Source organism: Octopus sinensis, linkage group LG13, assembly GCF_006345805.1.
Source record: "Octopus sinensis linkage group LG13, ASM634580v1, whole genome shotgun sequence".
NCBI classification, from domain to species: domain Eukaryota; kingdom Metazoa; phylum Mollusca; class Cephalopoda; order Octopoda; family Octopodidae; genus Octopus; species Octopus sinensis.
In genome coordinates this window covers 68,068,001-68,090,500 of record NC_043009.1, presented here as the reverse complement: position 1 = coordinate 68,090,500, position 22,500 = coordinate 68,068,001, and the positions used below count along the sequence as shown (strand labels likewise).

At 37.3% G+C, this 22,500-nt stretch overlaps 1 protein-coding gene across 1 annotated transcript in view; it reads right to left on the bottom strand.

The window, feature by feature from the left end:
• Window positions 1-22,500, bottom strand: part of LOC115218578 (glycine receptor subunit alphaZ1) — a 208,054-nt gene that overhangs the window by 89,716 nt on the left and 95,838 nt on the right. Inside the window, exon 4 of the mRNA XM_036508505.1 lies at window positions 21,269-21,333. Coding sequence (XP_036364398.1) covers window positions 21,269-21,333 — 65 coding nt within the window. The remainder of the gene's footprint in view (window positions 1-21,268; window positions 21,334-22,500) is intronic.

Here is a 22,500-nt window from a genome sequence, read left to right as displayed (position 1 = left end):
AACACATCTATAACTAAAATCACCGCTGTAACAGTGACGATGGTTGTTACTAAAACCGCTGATGAAACGAAAATCACGTCTAACTACTACTACTACAACTACTATTAATTCTAGTACAGAAACAACTACAAGCAAGGCTACTAAACTCAAAACAAACCTCCGACTGGAACTAAATCTACAAGTAAATAATGAAGCACAACTATAAGATCAAATATATCTGCAACAACGGCTCCAACCGTAATAATACGGATGACCACATGTACAAATAATGATAATTTATATCCATTGTTATATGTCTGTATCTTTGGGAAGGCGCGTGGCTTAGTGGTTAGGGTATTCGACTCAAGATCGCAAAGTCATGAGTTCAATTCCTGGCGATGCGTTGTGTCCTTGAACAAGACATTTTATTTCACGTTGCTCCAGTTCACTCAGCTGGCAAAAATGAGTAGTACCTGTATTTGAAAGGGCCAGTCTGTGTCACATTCTGTGTCATGCTGAATATCCCCGAGAACTACGTTAAGGCTACACGTGTCTGTGGAGTGCTCAGCCACTTGCACGTTAATTTCACGGGCAAGCTGTTCCGTTGATCGTAGCAGCTGTGACCATCATCGTCGTAACCGACGGAGTGCTCCTATGTATCATTGATCGTAGCAATAACCTTGCCAATAATTCTGATTCGATGCCTTCTTTTTCATGTTAATCTGTTCATCATTGTCTCAGCTGATTATTAAACGTAATTATTAAAGATATGCTCTTATTGTTCCGTAACTTAGCTGGTCGACATAAAAAAAAGGAATAGGATACGAAGCTGATTACAAAAAACAAAGTACTGGGGTCAATTTGTTTGATTAAATCATTCCAGTCGGTGCCCCAGCATGGCCGCAGTCTAATGACTGAAACAAGTAAAGCATGAAAGATAACATTGATTGAGCGAATCTATGGTCAAAGATATTTCGAATATGACTCGACCTCCATGTCTTTTTCGATAAGATTACATTGGTCGTTGTGATCTTCCCTTTCTTTAAGAGAGAACGAAGATATTTGAGGGGTTTTGACTGCTTTTTCTTGTTGTAACTCTTCGGTAGATGCCTTTTGTAGTTGTATATCTTCCTCTAATTTGATGCCCACTCGTCGACTTGTATTTAAGTTGCGATAAAAGAAAGTGGACAATGTTTGTGCAATTAATGCTAGATATTCTTTTCTACTCTCGGCACAAGGCCCGAAATTTTGGGGGAGCGGGGCCAGTCGATTAGATCGACTCAAGTATGCAACTGGTACTTAATTTAGCAACCCTGAAAGAATGAAAGGCAAAAGGTATAGTCGACCTCGGCGGAATTTGAATTCAGGACGTAAAGACAGATGAAATACCTATTTCAGGGGCTAAATACAGAGGAGATAAACAAGAACAGACAGACGGATTAAGTCGATTATATCGACGCCAGTGCGTAACTGGTATTTATTTAATTGACCCCGAAAGGATGAAAGGCAAAGTCGACCTCGGCAGAATTTGAACTCAGAACTTAACGGCAGACGAAATACCTATTTCTATTTCTTTACTACTCACAATGGGCTAAACACAGATAGGACAAACAAGGACAGACAAACGGATTAAATTGATTACATCGACTCCAGTACGTAACTGGTACTTAATTTATTGACCCCGAAAGGATGAAAGGCAAAGTCGATCTCGGCGGAATTTGAACTCAGAACGTAACAGCAGACGAAGTACGGCTACGCATTTCACCCGGCGTGCTAATGTTCCTGCCGGTTCGCCGCTTTATTAGTGCTATTATAATGTATAACGTGGTGTCGTCTGGTGAATATGTTACTGCGATGCTCACACGGATTGTTGGCTAGTTTGGGCAATTGAAATGAAAACCTGTAAAACTCGGCGACGTATTTGATTGAACTTAATGATAGAGTTAAGAACCTTTCTTACCGGTCGTTCATTCCAGCTGTTTGGTTATGAAAGTATGGAATTTTAATTGTGTGATAATGAAATCAATGATCAGTATTAATGGATGAATGATTTACAAGGCGTATTAAGTAATCTGCATACAATTTATTAATCAGAGTTCTCGACGTAATGAGAGGTGTATAGAAACGGGATCATAATGTGATTTAATTACAGGTATAAATTTAAGAATTCGGTTGATTTGGAACCTTTCGGTTGACTTACATGTTTAATTGTTAATTCATACTTTAATAGCTGCAGGATTAACTCTATCATAATGCTGTTCATTGACAAAAATTATAACTGAATTCTTAAATATATTAAAGAGAAAATAATGGAGGACAATAATATTTTGTGGCGAATAATACCACAAGACAACAAAAAGAGAGGCCTAGAGCCAACTATGATTCGAACGCTCTGGTCTAATAATAGAAACTGGAATAATTACAAAATTGAAATAACGGAAGAATACTTATACCATGTCAACTCTAACAACGATTGCTGTGAGACAAATTACCGTGTAATTTCTGACAGAGGGGCCTTGCCAAGTTTAAGTATATTTCCAGAAACGATTAAGTAGCTATATCTGCTGGAAAAAGAAACGGTAAAAAAGTCTACCAAAGAAGGTACACGACGACCCCGACGTAACTAAAATCAGCTGAGACATGACTGAACAGACTAACAAAGTAAAAAGACAAAAAAAAACAAATAATCAGATTTAATTATGAAGGCAAAGAACGAAACCCCACTCTACTTTGATTTAACCCGAAGAATACCTGGAAGGGGATAAAATTACAATGAGTAGTAGTCGCAGCAGCAGCAGCAGCAGCAGCAGCAGCAGCAGTAGTAGTAGTAGTAGTAGTAGTAGTAGTAGATCGTCGCTACTCCACCATTTGTTTGGGGTTCATTACTCCTGACAGACGACACGTTTGCATCACCCAAGCGACAACCCTCCATTCGATGCGTTTATTTGCGTAGGCGTTACTGGTGAGAGTTTTATGAATTCGGATTGCAAACCCTACTTCAACCTCTTTTAGTAAAATTGTACCATAAATATTTGAAGATCTAAGTATGATACAGAAGTTTTTAACTTACAATTTTAAAGCCACAACAGAGCTCACAATATTTCATAAAGTCCAAAGAAAGCCTGGTGAAGAAAACCTTGCAACCTACGCAAAACAGCTTCAATGCAGTCACACAATGAACGCAGCACAAACTATACATTCCTAACCCAACAAATAATAAAACTCACAAAACAAATTTTACGGAATCACCGCTAAACTATATAGCCAGCATATCACTTTCTCTATAACAGCGTTTCCTAACCATTTTACCGTTGGGCAAGTCTTCAACTACATTCCACAGTTCAGGAACCTTCAAATTAACTAATTATACATCTTTATTAATTTCCGTTTTTTCCCTTTCAGAAATTTAAGTTTTTAAAGGAATCATAAAACTGCTTGAAAGGTGTGGCAGTGCTAAAGCCATCAGACGTCTTAAAGGTTTCAAACATTTCATTTTAACCAAGAATTTGTTTTAATCAGCATCCCTCTACAATTCTCTTTTAAGAGATTTGTATAACTGTAGGACCACTTTACTAACTTTTCAAGATTTCAAACATGCATTTCGTGTGTAATAAAATTACGATTAAAGAATTAAACAGAACACTTGACCAGTGATGATCAGTCACATAATTAATCTGCGTATCATTATTTCGAGTGATTAGGAAACTCTACTTCACATATAACCCAACTGATAAAATGACACAAGACATATCCTTCTATAAAATCGATAGTTGACAGTATTACAACTGTAACAACAATATACACACAGTTTCTATTCAATACAGCTATACACCTGAATCCCCGCTGCGCATTCTTTCGTCAATCACGGGGCGACATCGAGAAACATAACATTAGTCACGCCATATTGAGGAAACATAACGACCATCATCACTAAAAAAACTACGATTCGCAACAAACGGAACAATAACACCAGGAACAACAACTAAACACGTCTTTATATACCAGAATCTAATCTTCATCGGAACCTACAGAAAATCGGACGCATTCGCCATTTGCACTCTTCGCGTTGCTGATATCTTTTTAAAGAGAAAGCCTAGACGCAGTCGCTGCACCTGTAAAAGAGAGCAGCTAAGCACCTCAGTTTAAGCATGGTTTATATACGATAATGAAGTCCCAGGTATGTAGCGCTTGATAATAAGATTATCACAGCTGCGGGCATGGCAGCATTGTAAGATGTTTGCTTCCTGGCCGGGTTCAGTCTTAGTGCGTGGCACTGTGGCACAAGTGCCATCTACTATAACCTCGGGTCGACCAAAGTCTTGTGAGTGGATTCGGTAGACAGAAACTGATAGAAACCCGTCGTGCATACACATACATACATACATGTCTGTGTGAATGTGTGTGTGTGTGTGTGCGTGTGTGTGTGTGGTGTGTGTGTGTGTGTGTGTGCATGTGTTTGTCCCCTACCACTGCTTGACAACTTGTGCTGGTGTGTCTACGTCTTCTTAATTTAGCGGTTTGGCAAATACAGAAGGATCGAATAAGTTGCAGGCTTAAGAATGATAAGCACTGCGGTCGATTCGTTCGACCAAAATTCCTCAAGACGGAGTCCCAGCATGGCCGCAGTCTAAGAGCTGCAACACTTTCGTTACAGAGTTGATCGATTCGGCGTAACCCAGAAGTAACTAACAACAACAAGAGCAACAACCTCTCACTTCGTTGTGTGACGTAATTCCTACTTAATTGTCGATCAACAACTTTAAACTGTCAAAGATGGTCTGAGTATTTTTCAAAACTAGACACGGAAAAAACGAGAATATTTTGAAGACGGAAAATTCTTTTCATCTTCTGGTTATTTTAATGACATTGGTCATTAAACATTCAAACGTTTCGACAAGATTGTGTTTTTTTTTACTCACTCTAAGAATGGCTGAAAATTGACAGATTATTTATATTATATAATTGAGACATCTTGAACAGATACGTCTGTGTGTGTGTGTGTATGTGTGTGTTAATGTGTGTGCGTGTGTGTATGTGAGTGTTCATGTGTGTGCGTGTGTGTGTGTGTGTGCATGTGTTTGTGTGAGTATGCATGGACTGTATGTGTGTAACCTATGTGACTTTATGCGCCTATGTGTGTGAATGTATGTAATGCTAATACGTGTTTTGTGTGCGTGTGTGTGCGTGTGTGTGTGTGTGTGTGTGTGTGTGTGTGTTCTTGTGTATGCTTGCGTGTGTATGTGTGTATGCATGATCAGCATGTGTTTCATCACAAGTCTATCATATGTTGACATGGATCAGACAGTTCTGTAAAATGCTATATTTCCATAGACACTGAGATTGTAGTTCTTCCTTTCTGAAATCCTGACATTTCCAAGACTTATCTAATTACTCATTCGCAATGCAAACTCTAATCTTAACCACCATTCATCAATAAGAAATAAACTCAAGAAGGACCGTAAGTAAGCTGTAAGCTCTGGGACAAACCGATTCACGATTCGGTTTCGCCGCCTAATCAGAAAATCGCTGCCCAGTTGAAAAGAAGTAGCAGAAGGGCACCTCCAGTCAACTCCCTCATTTACCATAGACTTTTAAGCAATAACACTCTGTTTCTTGTCTGTTAAAGACATTGATCTTCATATCTCTGTAAGTAATTCAAATAATTTATTTAACATATCTAACCCGTGGGATTTTTAAAACATCGTTATTACAAAGTAAAAACTGGTCATGAAATCTTTAATAAACATTAGTTAAATTTATATTGACCACCTTTAAAGTCTTTTCTTGCCGTTACTTAAATGGGCACTAAAGTCCTATAAAACCCTTATTTAACGCTGTTCGAATTTCTACCGGTGAAGGCACGTGGCCGAGTGGACAGTGCGTTGGAGTCACGATTCCCAAACCGGGTGTCACGTTTTGTTCTTGAGCAAAACAACTTGATTTTTAGGTCGACCAAATCCACTAACCTGGAAATGAGTTGCAGCTAAAACTGGGAGTTAACTCTGCGACGGACTGATGTGGAAGCGGACGGTTGTAGTTTCGGTTGCTCATTAACCATGGAAACCGAATGAACTTCGGCTTAATGGTCATGTATATTCGTGACAGATCTAAGACCTAAGAAATCCTAATCGGATTCCGTTCAAGTCTTTATTTGGTTTAAATCAATATTGAAGAACTCTAAATTACCCATTTAACACTGCTTCACATCAATAGCGAACTCCTAAAAACACCAGTTTATAATCAATAACATACCGAATCCTATTCTGTCCTCGACTAATGCTCGTTGAAACAAACATACAACTCGTATAAACCAACCATTTGACGCTATCTTGAATCAATAATGAACTTTTATAAATGTCCTTATTTAACACATGCTTAAATCAATTTTGATACACTAGAAAGTCCTCGTTTAGCAGAAAGAACTATACGGTCCTTGGTTGACACTACTTGATATTGAACTCCTATAACCTCTCTCATTCAATTGTAAGTATCTAAAAATACTTTTATGACAAACTCTGTCGTAGACGAGACTCTTACATTGAACTAGAAAAGGTCGCCAAGCGTTCATAATGTTATTTTGGAGATATGTTTAGATAAATTTATGCCAAAAATAATCATGATGGCTTGTTCATTCGTTCGATGATAAAACATAGACACATGTTGTGGATGAGAGAGAAGAAAGAGAAAGTGTAGACGTGGAGAGAGAGAGAGAGAGAGAGAGAGAGAAGAAGAAGAAGAAGAGAAGAAAAAAAAAACGAAACAAAGAGCAGCGAGGCATGATTCGAAATAACATCGACATTATATTATTCCAGTATGAAATGTCATATCCGGGATGTGTAAATGTACGATGGATCTAAGAGAATTTCGTTTTGTTAAGAGCATAACTGTCGATACCACACCGCCACCGCTACCATACTATCTCTACTGGTGTTATTGCTCCGAAGAAATATGAGTACACACGCGCTCGCGCACTCACACAGAAACACAAATTTATTCATTTCGGTGTCAATGGGTACCCCAAATAGTTTCATCTAAAAACATTTTTATACATCCATTCAGTTATGCGACTAAATAATTTCTCTCGAACCGTGTGATTATTAATAATACCATATTTATTTTTGATTTTTGGACAAAAAAGGTGACATAGAGCATAACTAAAAGCATTTTGGTAGAAAGCAGCTATGCACCAACCATGTAATATTACACCCCATTAAAAAGACATCCACTTTTCCCTTCTTCCGAAGAAAGACTAGCATCCGAAACGTCGGCTTTCTCTATATCACTTGTAGTGTTTGTATTAATTTTTACCAGCTCAAAACAGTATTGTTTCGCTACGTAAGAGAGGCATCTTAGCGAATTATTACAAAGCTTAAGTTAATATAACGTTGAACAGTTTCAACGTTATACAAGTGAAAGAATCAGTTACAAAATGTCGGTTTATCTATCTATCTATCTATCTATCTATCTATCTATCTATCTATCTATCTATCTATCTATCTATCTATCTATCTATCTATCTATCTATCTATCAATCTATCTATCTATTTATCTGTCTGCCTGTCTGTCTGTCTGTTTATCTGTATGTCTGTTTGTCTATCTGTCTGTCTGTCTGTCTGTCTGTGTGCCTGTCTGTCTCTCTAGCTATCTATCTACTTATCTGTTTATCTCTATATTTATCTATACACACGCACGCACACACACACACACTCATTCACACACATACACACACACACACACACACACCACACACACACACACACACACACACACACACACACACACACACACAGAGTAGAATTAGAAAGAGAAAGTCTTTGCAACAGTATTATATATTTGAAAACATGAACAGAAATGGCTTTACTGATAATTTTTCCGCTTTAATAATTAGATAAACATCTAATTATTAAAGTGGAAAACCTATTCATATCTTTCAAGTATATATATGTGTATATATATATATATATAGACACACACAATCACACATGCTAATATATATATATAATACGTGTGGGGGGAGGGTGCCCGAAGATGCGCGTGATTGTTTGTTTGTGTAAATGCGTGTACTTTTATGAAAAGTCAAGGAACTGAAAGAGTCTTACCCACTTCATATTAAGAAAAAATAAATGTCTGATGCTAATGGTGTTATTTGGGGGATTGTATATAAGTTTGCTAAATATAGCTTAGAAGGTCCGTTACTTCTCTTTTGAAACGAAAATTCCTGCTGTGCCTAAAAAGCAAGCACTCTATCTTCATTCGATACAAGATTCGAAAGACGTTCACCCTACATAGAATGCAATATCCGGGATTTCTAATGAAAATGCAATGGATCTGTCGAACGAGAAAAATTGACGAAGATGTCTCCGAAAATCTCTTCCATGAAAAGTATGTTAAGTAACATAAATAATGGTGGGGGGATTGTGAAAAGCTCTAACGCAAACACAAGCACTTACATACACACGGCCGCGCGCACCCCCATATATTGTGCGTACATACACACACACACACACACACAAACACATGCATGTATGTGCGTATGTAGACATATGTTTATGTATCTGTGCTTGTACCTGCGCGTGTATGAATTCAACAACTATGATTTGAAAATACGTAGTACTTCCGTTTCTTGCTGAGAGCTTTCTTCCAGTTAAAGTAGTTACTCCAAGTGAGTTACCGAGGAACTTTTCTCTCGCGTGATATATATATATATATATATATATATATATATATATATATATATATATATATATATACATACATATATATACATATGCTTCTTTTTGGTTGATAATAATGAATTGGAACTTTGCATGGAACTCATTCAAATTTCTTGTATTCTTCGCATTTCAAACTTTATCTGTAAGTATGTAACTCCTAGTTTTCCATCACGATAGGACATATTTCTGTTAAGAAAACTTCTTGTACATTTTTTCTTTCCAATGTGTGCTTTCTAAATTTTCCTGGTGATTTACATTTCAATAAATACGATGCCATTTTCGTATATATCTATTCTAGCTGTGAAATCCAACTGCATGAAAATCAAACCGATTCTTATGTAAGCGAACGAGACTCAATTCCTGTATACCTCATATTTAATACTCTTCTACTACTATCGTTAATAATGACAATATCTCTACGTTCGATCTTCAACTCACTCTGTTGAGAAAGCTATCGTATTATAAATTTCACATGCATTTTTTTTTCGGGGCACTCCGTCGGTTACGACGACGAGGGTCCCAGCTGATACGATCAACGGAACAGCTTGCTCGTGAAATTAACGTGCAAGTGGCTGAGCACTCCACAGACACACGTACCCCTAACGTAGTTCTTGGGGAGATTCAGCGTGACACAGAGTGTGACAAGGCCGGCCCTTTGAAATACAGGTTCAACTCATTTTTGCCAGCTGAGTGGACTGGAGCAATATGAAATAAAGTGTCTTGCTCAAGGACACAACGCGTGGACGGGAATCGAACTCACGACCTTACAATCGTGAGCCGAATGCCCTAACCACTAAGCCACGCGCCTTCACAACATGCATATATATATTCGCATATATATGTATTCACAACACACAAAGTATAGGAATTTATTTTTTACTCTTTGCTTGTAATATATAATATCTGAAGTCCATGATTTTCCTTTAAAAGTACACGGTAGGGGATTCTGGGGCCCAGTTTACCCTCCTAAACGTCTGCTTCCTCGTGCTTACATTTGAGACGCAACGCCTGGTTAATTGCCAGGCAGTTGGACCTACTTTCTATAACAGGATGTAGCCAGAAAACGATTGAACTTTGTGACACATGTAAAGGACAATTCTTGTCAGGAGTGGATTGGTAGCTTATGTCCTGCCCACATCCTCATGGAAATGCGGTGAAGATGTAGGGAATGACGGAATTTGCAAGAAATGATTTGAAAGATTCAGCCATGAAAGTTTCAATTTGTTTGCTGACCTTACATCAAGTTGTCATTCTAAATTGGATGGCGAACTGCTACAGGCAACACTTGCAATCTACCTTGCGGCGACAGTGGGAGAGCGTTTTAATAAATTTAAGGGAAGCATTGTGAATCTTCATAATTCTATCGTGATGGAAATCTAGGAACTACAAACTACATCGTAATCGATAAAGTTCGAAACGTAAAGAATACAAGAAGTTTTAATGAGTTCCATGCTACATATATATATATATATATATATTATATATATATATATATATATATATATGCGCGCGCGCGCGCGTGTGTGTGTGTGTGTGTATACACACGTCATTGAGTAGAAAATGGACTCCTCTTGCTCTTTGAACAGCATGTCATCAATAAGGACTTGATAGTTGTGAACCCCTCCATACACGCACTCTCTGAGAGCAATATTTTTAAAACAGATCATGACTGGAGATAAGAAATAGATTCTCTAGAGAGATATTATTATTGTTGTTGCTATTAACGCATCCAAGAGAACTTCACCCAAAGAATATTTTATGAAGGAGTCCTTGGTTGTAAATGGAAGGAATTGTTCAGCACGACTTACTGTCACAAACCATTTGAAGACAGTTTGGATAGAAAATAACTTCCCTTGATAAACTGCAAAGGGTTCGCTTTTGCCAAAGTGATACTCAATCTCACACTTCACAGATCACTAACAATATTCTGCAGTCATACAGACGAGAAAAGGTTCTACATCTTTCCAATTTTGCAAACGTTCCTCCATCAAACTTGCATTTATTGAAACCTGTGCCGCAGAAAAGACATCAAAGTACATATTATGAGTAACATATAATGTGCGTGCGTTGTATAACCGACAGAGGCTGCGATTGTTTTACCTGGGAAAATTCCATTTCAAGAAGTTTAGCGTTAAAAGATACAATATACTTGGAGCTAGGCGAAACGAAAATCTCTTCAGAAGTGACCACGAGAAACGACAGATTCGTAATTCGTTGTAATTGCCGCTTATCAGTGCAGCACAAATGAGTCACTTCCAAAACGAAAGCTCTAATCGGGAATATATATTTTTAAAAATCCAAAATCCAAAGACGTTCTCATACCATAAATTGAACAGAATGGCGGATTGGCAGATATTTCAGGCTGTTGGAAATTGACCTTGCAGTATTTGTCCTAGTGTCCTAGCACTCCACGTGCCGAGTTCAAATCCCGGGTGTATCCTATTTAAAACTTGGTGCACAAAATATTCCTCCATAATTTACTATTGTATAAGGTGAACGCAACTTTACAATACGCAGCTCTAATCAACTTTACGGAGCTCACATTAATCTTCCCCATTTTATTCAATAAATACTCTCTGGTTTTACTTGTTATTGTATAATTAAGTGGAGCTATGGTCAAAAGATTTTCCTGTTGTGACTAATTTTTAAAAACTCACTTTTATCTTGGATCATTATTTAACGCTGTTCGCTTAATAGAGTAAAATGTGCTTTCCTAATGACTTTACTTCCAGCTGGTGAAGAGATCAGGTAGGGGCTCCACCTTTGTTCCTTGGTTCAGTGTATTTTAAAAGATTATATTGTCATAGCAGAACGCTGACGAACGTAGCAGCAGACTATGATTAACTTCGGACAAAGGAGAGAGTGAGAAAGTAGAAGAGAGAGACAGGGTGAGAGGGAGAGAGGGGGAGAGAAAGGGAAAGAAACAGAGGTAGAAAGAAAGAGATTTGTTAGCGTGTGTAAATGTCTGGCGGAAGTCGGGAACGGAAGCTGTATGAAAATAAGAAAATGGAGACAAATTGAAGAGAAAATTGTCTGTTACTGGAATGTATACATATATACACAAATAGATAGATACATACATACATACATACATATATATATATACACATACATACATACATAAATAGAAAGATAGATAGATAGATAGTTAGGCAGATAGATACATAGACAGACATGCAGACATACATACATACAGACAGATAGATAGATATATATATAGAGAGAGAGAGAAAATATACTAAGATATGGATTCAAAGAGTCATGCGAGAGAGAAGTGTGTGAATGTGTGTGTGTGTGCGTGTGTGTGTTGTGTGTGTGTGTGTGTATGTGTGTGTGTGTGTGTGTGTGTGTGTGTGTGTGTGTGTGTGTCCGTCCGTGCACACGAGAAACAGAAAAGAATGAAGGAGGACACAATGACCTGGCTACAAGATATTAATTCATGGAAGACGTCCTCGCTGCTGTCGGTTGGCCACCGGCTAAACATTTTTCGATTGAATTTTGGATTGTGTAATATTTACAGATTTACCATTGCATTTTCTCAAATCTCCGATGATGGATGATGATGATGATGATGATGATGACGATGACGACCACTACTACGACAGCATCGCTGATGACAACGATAGGAATATTGGCAATGAATGGATTTTTCTAGGATCTATATTTAATTAACTCGACCATATTAGATACACGATGCAATCTGCATTGATATTCAGAGGATAACAGAATTCTTGGAAAAAAGATTATTTTCATATATTTCAGGAGAGATGGGTTAATGCGGAAATCTCTCAACTGTGAAACAGACGCTAATAGGAGGTTGTGATATTTGTCCCCCATCAAGTAAATGTCATGCATTAGCCACCTCGCGGCAATGTGGTCGCGGGTTCGATTAGGCAAAAGATTCCTTACGTAACCTCAGGTTAACCGATGCTTCAGAAGAGAAAATCCATTGATGGAAACTGTATGGAAGCCTGTGTACATAAATGAGTGTTTGCAGATCTTTTATATTTTACTTGTTTCAGTCATTGGACTGTGGTCATGCTGGGGCACTGCCTTGAAGCGTTTAGTCGAACGTATTGGTTACGGGGCCGTAAACAAACCAACAGCGCTTGTCAGGCGATGAGAGTACAAGCTCACAGGTACATATACCTTCATCACACACATATATATATATTTATAAATGTATAAATATAGAGAGAGGGGGCAATTTTGAAGATAAACAAATCAGATACCTGAAATATATTAACTACATGATATTAAATATATTTGTTTATCTGCGTAGCTTATTATAAACCCGCTCCTCAAATAGTATTACATCGCTTAACTTATTCACTATTTAAGTGATGTGTTCGTGGATGGTAAATGCGTTGATGTGGCACTGAAGAAAGAGCAATATCTCCTGAAATATGTATATACACCCATCACCTACTGTTTCTGTCTTTGATTGCACTGTTTACATAGACGTATTCGTATACGAAACGTCTCAACTTTCAGTGTTGTCTCTAACCTCTATAAAAAATCTGTAGATATATCTTTAAAATAATTGAATCGTGCTGCTAACACAAAAAGGACATAGCATTGACTTACAAGCTTTTAATACACTTGGTAGTATATAAAACTGAAGCTGTTAAACGAAATACAATATCCCTACCAGCAGTTATTTCCTCATTATATCCCAATGGAACTTCTACAGACAACAGAGCATTGGTTTACTTTTTCTGTCTCTGTAAACCATTCGCGTTTTTTATAAACCTCGCTGTAATATTTAAGAAAGGGATATTGTATATAACCGTTTCTTATACCATGACAAGGCTTCATGTTTTTAAATAGAACAAAAAAAAACACTAATAATGCACGAGTTTCATCGTCCACTCAATCATAAAGTGTGAACTGAAGTGAAATTGCACAACCGATCGACATTCGCTCATGTTTGATCAATCAGTTGTCGGAGGTGTCATTTCTCCTCTATCCTGCTTTGCTTGTATTACATACTTCTGCAAAGCACTTCCACTGAAATACTTCAATGTTGTTATTGACACAAGAAAAGCATCCGTGTAAATAGTTTTATGTAACATACGTCAGTAACATTGAATAAAACTCTTTATACTATTTGTAAAGTTACGGAAAAGAAAACAAAAAAACGTGCATACTGAAAGATCTGTTGAAGAAGACGTCTTCTGAAGTGCTGCAAATACTCGGGTTTCACAAAAGATTCTATTCATTTTTGCTTTCATGGTTTTTTTGTTCTTTTCACTTCTTTTAAGGATTCTTTCTCGTTTTACTTTTCTTTCTGTCTTTTTGTAATGTATTCTTCACTCTTTTGAAGTTTTTGCTCAGTATTTTCAAAGTTTAATCGATGTGTTCCGTCTTGGTATTAGACATTGATAGAAATTTGAAAGAGAAGCAACAGGATGACTGGAGAGGACAATTAACATAGCAGCAACAAATACTAATTTAAGGAAACGAAACTACTAGCGTCCTTTAATGATGGTCACTCGGTAAATATCGATGCCTCGTTCGTGCCTCGTCAGAAAGGGAAGTTGTTTGTTTTCTGTCTCAAATCGATGCTAAACATTTCCGATATCATTTGAATTTATGACTGAGCGGTTAATTTATATTTTCAGAACTCTATAATATTGATATCTCTTGGAAAGATGTATTATTAGAATCGATAGAGTGTTGAAAAATTCCACTTGCAATCAAGAATTTTATAAACTTTCGAGAGAACGTGAAATAATTCTTATTTGGAACAGTATATCTCAAAGCTCATAAACCCATAAATAATAGCACGTGAATATCGAGTTAGAAAAGCCCTTTCGATAGGGGTTTTCCAAACCAATATTTACATTCTGTTATAGCTTCGAGATCCACTGTAATCCAAAAGGATTATAACTTTCAATACTTCTTTCGTCTCTTTACGCATTGACGGACTTCATCATCATCATTGTTCGACCGTGGTCGAGACAATGGAATTTACTATATTACGCCAGACTTCACGGTCCATCATAGCATTACGGAGGTCCTGTTACTGGATGCCTGTATCCCTGGAGATTACATCAGGGTAGGAGAGTGTGCGCCCTCTGGTGTTGCGAGTAGATGGCTGCCAGAGGAGAAGAGGAGAAATTACTTCTTTTGACGGACTTGATATTATCTCCAATTAGTTTTGCTCAGCTCGTCCTCTCAGTTCTTCTTCTCCTGTACACTTTGGAAACATTTTCTTTAATCTTCCTTTCCATTATCTTACCGACCTGCAATAATCCCTTCATCGTTTATGCTTGATTTAATATCATTTGTTGTATGTCTGCACCATCGCATTTGAACGTCTGACCTCCATAATACTGTATAATCATTTGCCTAAAGCCGCACATCCTTATACTTCCAACAAGTTAAACAAGAGAATTCGCTTTCAGCTCATCTATATTAAGTGGACCATTCACATTCTTCCTGTTCTTAACCATAAATAGGTTTGGGTTTTGGATTCATAAATAGGTTTGGATTTTCCCAGCATGCTTTACAAAGGAGTCAACTTGATGACGAAAGTTAACGCATATATCGTTCTCCTTAAAATAACTCCTCACCGAATTTCGCATTTCTTAACTTTTTAACAGTTAAACTGACCCTATCAGGACCAAATATTCTACCGTTTTATATTCTAAGACAGGTGGATCTAGCCTCTCACACCTGTCCTACCATATCATTCACAAAGTAGTCACATCATTGATATCTTCAAGCTCCGAGATAATACATTCAAAACAACCTGAATAATAAATAATTATTACATTTGACAGAGTAATCTGAATGCTAAACGGTTACGGATTTACTTCCCGAATTCATTTTCCCATCAGACCATTGTTTGGTTTTGTTTTGTCTTTTTCGAAGAAACCCATTAATCTTCTCATGGATTCCAAGAGTGCTCGGCTGTTTTAAATGTTATCGTGTGTTACATTTTGGCGTTTTCTTCTAGTCAATCCAAACAGCAGCTAAGTTCTTTCTTCCACTTAGTTCCCCTATTTCCTTTCCGCGTTCCTTTTGACCTTTCCTGAAAAGTGTTCCCTTCTGAACAGAGATATACAAGTCATCTGCAATGAGATGAGTTTGCAATTTCTAATACAATGGTAAATATGTAACAGGATTATAATTACTGAGTCTTCCCTTTTCCTTATCCTTTCTGAATTAAACCTATTCTTACTTTTGTCATCTTTCTTGGGGTTCCATTCCACGTACTTCTCCAGATTTTTGCTCACTGTTCCCAGGGCTCCTACAATTATTGGTACTACTGCTACCTTTTTCCTCGATCACTACTGCTTAACTTCCCAAGCTAACCTGTCATATCTCTCGACTTTTCTTTCTTCCTTATCGCATACCTTGTCGTCAGCTGGCCAGGCTATATCTATGATCCAGCATAGTTTGTTTTCCTTGTTTTCTTTCTCAATTAAGACTATGTCCGGCTTGTTATTGTTATTATTATTATTATTATTATTATATTATTATTATTATTATTATTATTATTATTATTATTATTATTATTATTATTATTATTATCATTATTATTATTATTATTATTATTATTGTTATCATCATCATCATCATCATCATCATCATCATCATCATCATCATCATCGTCTTCACCAGCAGCGAAGTGCTCTTGTTCATCATCGTCGTCATCATCCTTGTTATTGTTTTATTGTCAATAGTCTGATGTGGGCATAATTTATCTCCCCCTGCTCACAATGTTCTTCTTCTTCTTCTTCTATACATACTCGATATGATATTGTAAAAATTCCCTTATTCTGTTTTGCATCGGTTATTTTAAACATTTCATTCTTTCATTTTATTTGTATCGATTATCTGGTCTATCGTCATTAGACATTTCTATATCGTTCTGGTTTTCTTTATTTCAATTTTTTTTTCTTCATTTGCTGTCTTTTCCAATGACTTTTTAAAGAACAAATATAAAGGAATTGGTGCGCTTGACTGGGTTCAGAATTGATACAAGACATAACAATGGTTACCCCTCGAGGGAAATATGATTTAGATCCATAGAGTTCGTCGTATATTATGAATACGAAGAAAACTCAGGCAACGATCAATGAAAGGAAACCTAGAAACTGAACATGTTTATTGTTACAGAGACTTCCATACAATTTGTATTACGCTTGAGATATTTATGAGAATGGCAACCTCGTTAAAAAGCCTCAATCATAAATTTAATTAATTAGATGCAGTCAGTAAGAGGCAAAAATTTTATGTTACAGATGGCTGTTTATAAAGAAAGCATAACTGAAATATTAGTGAAATTTTCGTTGAAAATTGTGTCTTATCTCCTCCGGTTAAATGAGCCACGCTAATGCAAAGCCAAAATTGTGATTTTGTGTGGAAACTGGAAATATATTTTTCTTCGGTAGACGCAATATTTCACATTTATGTCTGTTTGTGTCTGTTGTTAAGTTCAAACCAACTTCTCTGGATTTCAATGGTTGGTTTCCCCATCCCATCGTATTTTTTCAGACATATTTTATTTAGGACGAAATCATCCGAGATAAAGATGGCGGGCTGAGAAAATAGTTCGCACGCCGGGCAAAATGCTTCGTCTTTACGTTCTGATTTAATTCCATCCACCGAGATCGACTTTGTCTTTCATCCTTCTCGGGATCGATAAAATAAGTATCAGTTAAGTAATCGACTCATCGCCTCCCTTGAAATTGCTGGCCTCGTACCAAAATTTGAAACCGATATTAGTTGCGGGCAGTTGGCTGGCTGAATCGTTCCTCGCTGGAAAAAACGCTTCGCCGCATCACTTCTGTCTTTACGTCCTGAGATCATATGCCACCGGGGCTGGTTTTGCTTTTTATTCTTCCTGGGTCGATAAAATAAGTATCAATTGAACACTGACGTCGATGGAATCGACTTAGCTCTCCTGTCTCCCGAAGTTGCTGGCCTTGTGCCAAAATTTATAACCAAAATTTCTAGCCTGTATTATATAAACTCTAATAAAGACGATTCCGTTTATAATCCCAATATCAATAAAGAAAAGGTGTGACTTTCTCATTCTCTTCCGCATACATTCGTCTCCTTACGATTGAATATGAAACCAGTTTGTGCTAAGTCACTTGATGTCGTGTAACATAATATCAGATGTACGATGATAAAAGTTGCCTTTAACCTGAGAAATATTTCTAACAGATCTATAGACAGCATCGTATTGCTACTATTGACACAAATGTTTGTTTAGACAATCTATGCAGAAATCTACCATCGTCCTACCATTTCTCTTTCCTTTTATAAATTACTGTTTGAACCAGAATATCGACTTTTATTGCCTATGACCAAATTTTCGCAGTTTTAATGGCCAAACACATACAGAAACAATTGTACCAAGCTCTCCCTCACAATCTCGAAGAGAATAATGTTTATTAGAAGCGTTGCAGATGATAAGTATGAAAAAAATGTCACCAGCTTTCTAGTGTTGTCGGTGCATTGTTCCTGTAATTCAATTGTATTCATAATAGAAGCTTCTAAATATAATTACCTCAGTGATATGTTGTAAATATAATTTCTACTCGGAATTCTTTCAATGTGAAGGTGCAATAACATTAATAGGAAAGGATGGCTAATTATTTGACATGACAGAGGTAAAATTTGTTTGCCTGCCATAAAACCTATTTCACTGGGGATTTCATAGAAATTATGGCTTGGTTTCGAACTAAGTGCGAGCGTGCTTGCACGCACACATGTGTATGAGTGTGTGTGTGTATGCGTGAGTGCGTGTGTGTACGAGTATATCTATGTTTTTATGTGTATTTGTATGCATGGATCTTTGTAAACTAGGAGACAGACAATTCTTCTTGGAATTGTCTGATTTGGTAGCCAATTCCTTGAATATCCGTCATAGTCTGATAAGAATGCCAAGTTTCTGAGATGTATATTTTTGTAATCGCATATAATCTGACAGATAAAGACAACCACAGAGGGAGGTCTGTAATGGCTATCCGTTGCCGAATCTCATAAGAATCTAATATAATCTTTGTGACAAGGGTTATTTAGCTTCTGACAACTGAGAGTGACAAAGCCACCTTCAACTGAACTGCATAGCAACTCGATACATGCATATGCAAATACATGATGCAGCTATACAATGTATATATTGCCACATGTGTGTTAAAGTATCTTGATAAAATGATATGAAAAGCACGCGAGACTGTGGATGCAGGTTTGGCTGTGTGGTAATAAGCTAGTTTCCCAATCATATGGTTTCGCGTTCGGTCCCATTGCGTAGCACCTTGGACAAATGTCTACTACAATATCCTCGAGCTTACCAAGGCTTTGTGAGTAAATTTAGTGGATGGAAACTGTATGGAATCCCATCGTATATTTATATGTGTCTGTCTGTGTGTGTGTTTCTGTGTCTTGTGCATCGCTTGGCAACCGGTTTTTATTTGTCTAGGTTCCCGTAACGTAGTAGTATCTCGGCCAAATAAACCTATGAAATAAGTAGAATCAGCACCAAACACAGACAACAAAATTAGTACGGGGTTTAGGGCGACCTGTTTGACTGAAACTCTTCAAGGTGGTGCGCTAGCTTGACCACCGTCCAGTGATTGAAACTAGTAAAAGGTGAAAGACATTATTTTCAAGATGATAATACTTGAACATTTTTCACACATGCGCACACGTTCTCTTACCTTTATATAAGGCAATACGAGGCCTGATCAATAAGTATCAGGAATGTTGGCATATAACGAAACTAAGGCACGCAGAGTGAAACCGCTTGGCACAGAGTGATCTTAAACTCTGCTGCGCATGCGTACTAAGTTTTAATGTTCTAGCTTACTTCTGCTGTTTACAGCAGTGCTTGGAAGGAAGTTGCGTAGCGTGTGATCGTCGCATTGACCATGACAGAGAAAGTTGTCATGGAGAGGAGTGCATGAGCCACACACAAGTGTACGAGTGGTTCAGACATTTCCAAGATAGCCGATATTGATAAATATTCTGGGAGGCGGGCAACCAGCAGAACTGAGAAAAACATCGCAGATGTGCGTGTAGCTTTTACGGAAAATCGTCGAATCACCATCCGTGAATTATCAGAGGATGTGCAGATTAGTTACGGTTCAGTTTAGTCCATTATCAACAAAAGATTTGGGTATGAGACGCGTGTCTGCTAAGTTTGCGCCAAAACTGCTTTCAGCTGACCAAAAAGATAGTCGGGTTTCAGTTTCAAATGAATTCCTTGACTGTATCGAGAACGATGAAAAATTTCTGAAGATTTTGCATAGGACTCTGAGCAGGTATCGCCAAGCTTTTTTGCAACATTTGATGCAGATTCTCTGCTCAACTTTCTCTGTTACGGTCAATGCGACGATCACACGCTGCGCACCTCCATTCCAAGCGCGGCTGTAAACAATTGCGACGATGCCGGAGCACTGCCTTGATGACTTGAGTCAAACAAATCACCACCTATTCTTTTCTTTTCTATCTTTTTTAAGTCTGGCTCATATTCTATCTGTCTCTTTTTGACAAACGGCTGAGTGTTGAGGACGTAAACAAACCAACAACAGTTGTTAAGTGGTGAAGAAGGACACACACACACACAAACACAAACAGACACATTCTATATACATCGAGCTTCCGCACAGTTTTCGCTTATCATATTCACTCACAAAACATTGGTCAATTCAGGGCTAAAGTAGAAGATACTGGACCGGAGACTATGTGGCTGCTAAACCAGCTTCTTAAGACACAGGCATGACAACATCGAGAACTCTGATGCTCAACCGACTGAACTAAATCAAATATCTCTTTCGAAATTTTATGCGTTACGGCAAAAACAACGTTCGCTTAATTACTCTTATTTCTTTATTTCCATAAATTCGAAAGACAGCTACGGAATGTTTCCTTGTTATTAAGCTTCCTCATCAAAACAGCTTACTTAAATTACGATTACTGCAGTTAGTACACCTGCACATGCGCAATATTATACCTGTGTATGTATGAACCCATAGCACATTGTTTTTAAATACATCATTGGGAATTTTTTACATGACTGGTTCTCAGCCATTTTCACTTTTTTTTGTCTATGGATCCCTTTGATTGCTATTTTATTCTGGCATCCCCCCACAAAGCCATTCGTAGTTTAAAAACGAGTTTTATTGATACTTAAAATCCTTATTTTGCTTTTCACATGTTCCCTAGACTAGGTTTGCAATACAACTTTCTGAGAGAACCTGTTTCCGTGGCTAGAATGATGTTGAACTGTGTAAAATCTTAGAGAAAAAGATCTAAAACAACATATTTTTTCAAGGACCCTTAAAGTACTATTGTGGATCCCCAATTTACTAAGAAAATTACTTCTAAAATAGTACCAGAAAAAAATTTCCCCAAATCATTGCCTTATGCCTTTGTTCACGAGTTCTTTATCAAACATCGTGTTTCTAGAGCTATATCATCTAATTTCTGGATATTTTTGTTTCGATTCGTAAGAGAACAGAGAGCCAAAGAAGCTGTTATTGTAAATGATTAGATGAAGGTCTTTGATAAACTCTTCAATAGCTGTATCTAACATATAAAAATACTCTTACCTGGATCAAAATGAGGGGAGATCCGATTGTCATAGTTCAGGAGGATATTTTTGATCACTTCAGACCTGTGAGGAGTAAAAGGAAGTAGGTTAGTAACGTCACGGAGGAAGAAGAAATCAAGTATATACATACATATATAATATATATATATATATATATATATATTATATATATATATATATATATATATATATAATATATATATATATATATATATATATATATATACATATATATATATATATATACAGAATATAGGAGTTTAGTTCACTGTTGATCTAAACGAACAGGTACGCTGAGTAAGTGCTGTAACGGGTCGTCAGCGTTCCAAGCTCGGAACTGGGACGGAGCTATGGATCCAATTTAGGTTTCCAATTTAGTAGATATATATATATTTGTGAAAGAGGACAACAAACGCCGAGGCATAACAAGCATTTCAAGTTATATACATCGTTTTATATTATTCTTAAATTAGTTGAGGTCTTACAGCTGTTTCTGAGATATCCCAAGTGATAGAGTATGTCTGAATATGGCATATTCCGTCATCAGAGAACATATGAAAGATTCAGACATGGAAATATTCAGATATAAGATCTAGACATGGAAAATTCACGAATAATAAACAATGAAACAGAAGAGTAAAGAGTAAGGAAATATGGAAATAAAGTTCACACTTCATTTTTCAGAGGGTATCGATGTTAGTCCGAATGCTCTTAGGTAAAGTCCAAGGTAAATCCAGGCAATATTATGGTAAAGTATGAGTTGTGCGTTCGCCACAAACCGGTCATCTCAAAATGAACACACCATTCCCATTATTGCCAAAATATTCTTTTCTATTCTAGGTACAAGGCCTGATATTTTTGGAGAGGACGCCAGTCGATTAGAACGACCCCAGTACGCAGTTGGTACTTAATTCATCGACCTCGAAAGGATGAAAGGCAAAGTCGACGTCGGCGAAATTTGAACTCAGAACGTAAAGACAGACAAAATACCCGGCGTGCTAGCGTTTCTTATTTCTTTATTACCCACAATGGGCTAAACATAGAGGGGACAAACAAGGACAGACAAAGGGATTAAGTCGATTACATCGACCCCAGTGCGTAATTGGTACTTAATTTATCGACCCCGAAAGGATGAAAGGCAAAGTCGACCTCGGCAGAATTTGAACTGAGAACGTAACGACAGATGAAATACCTATTTCTTTACTACCCACAAGGGGCTAAACACAGAGA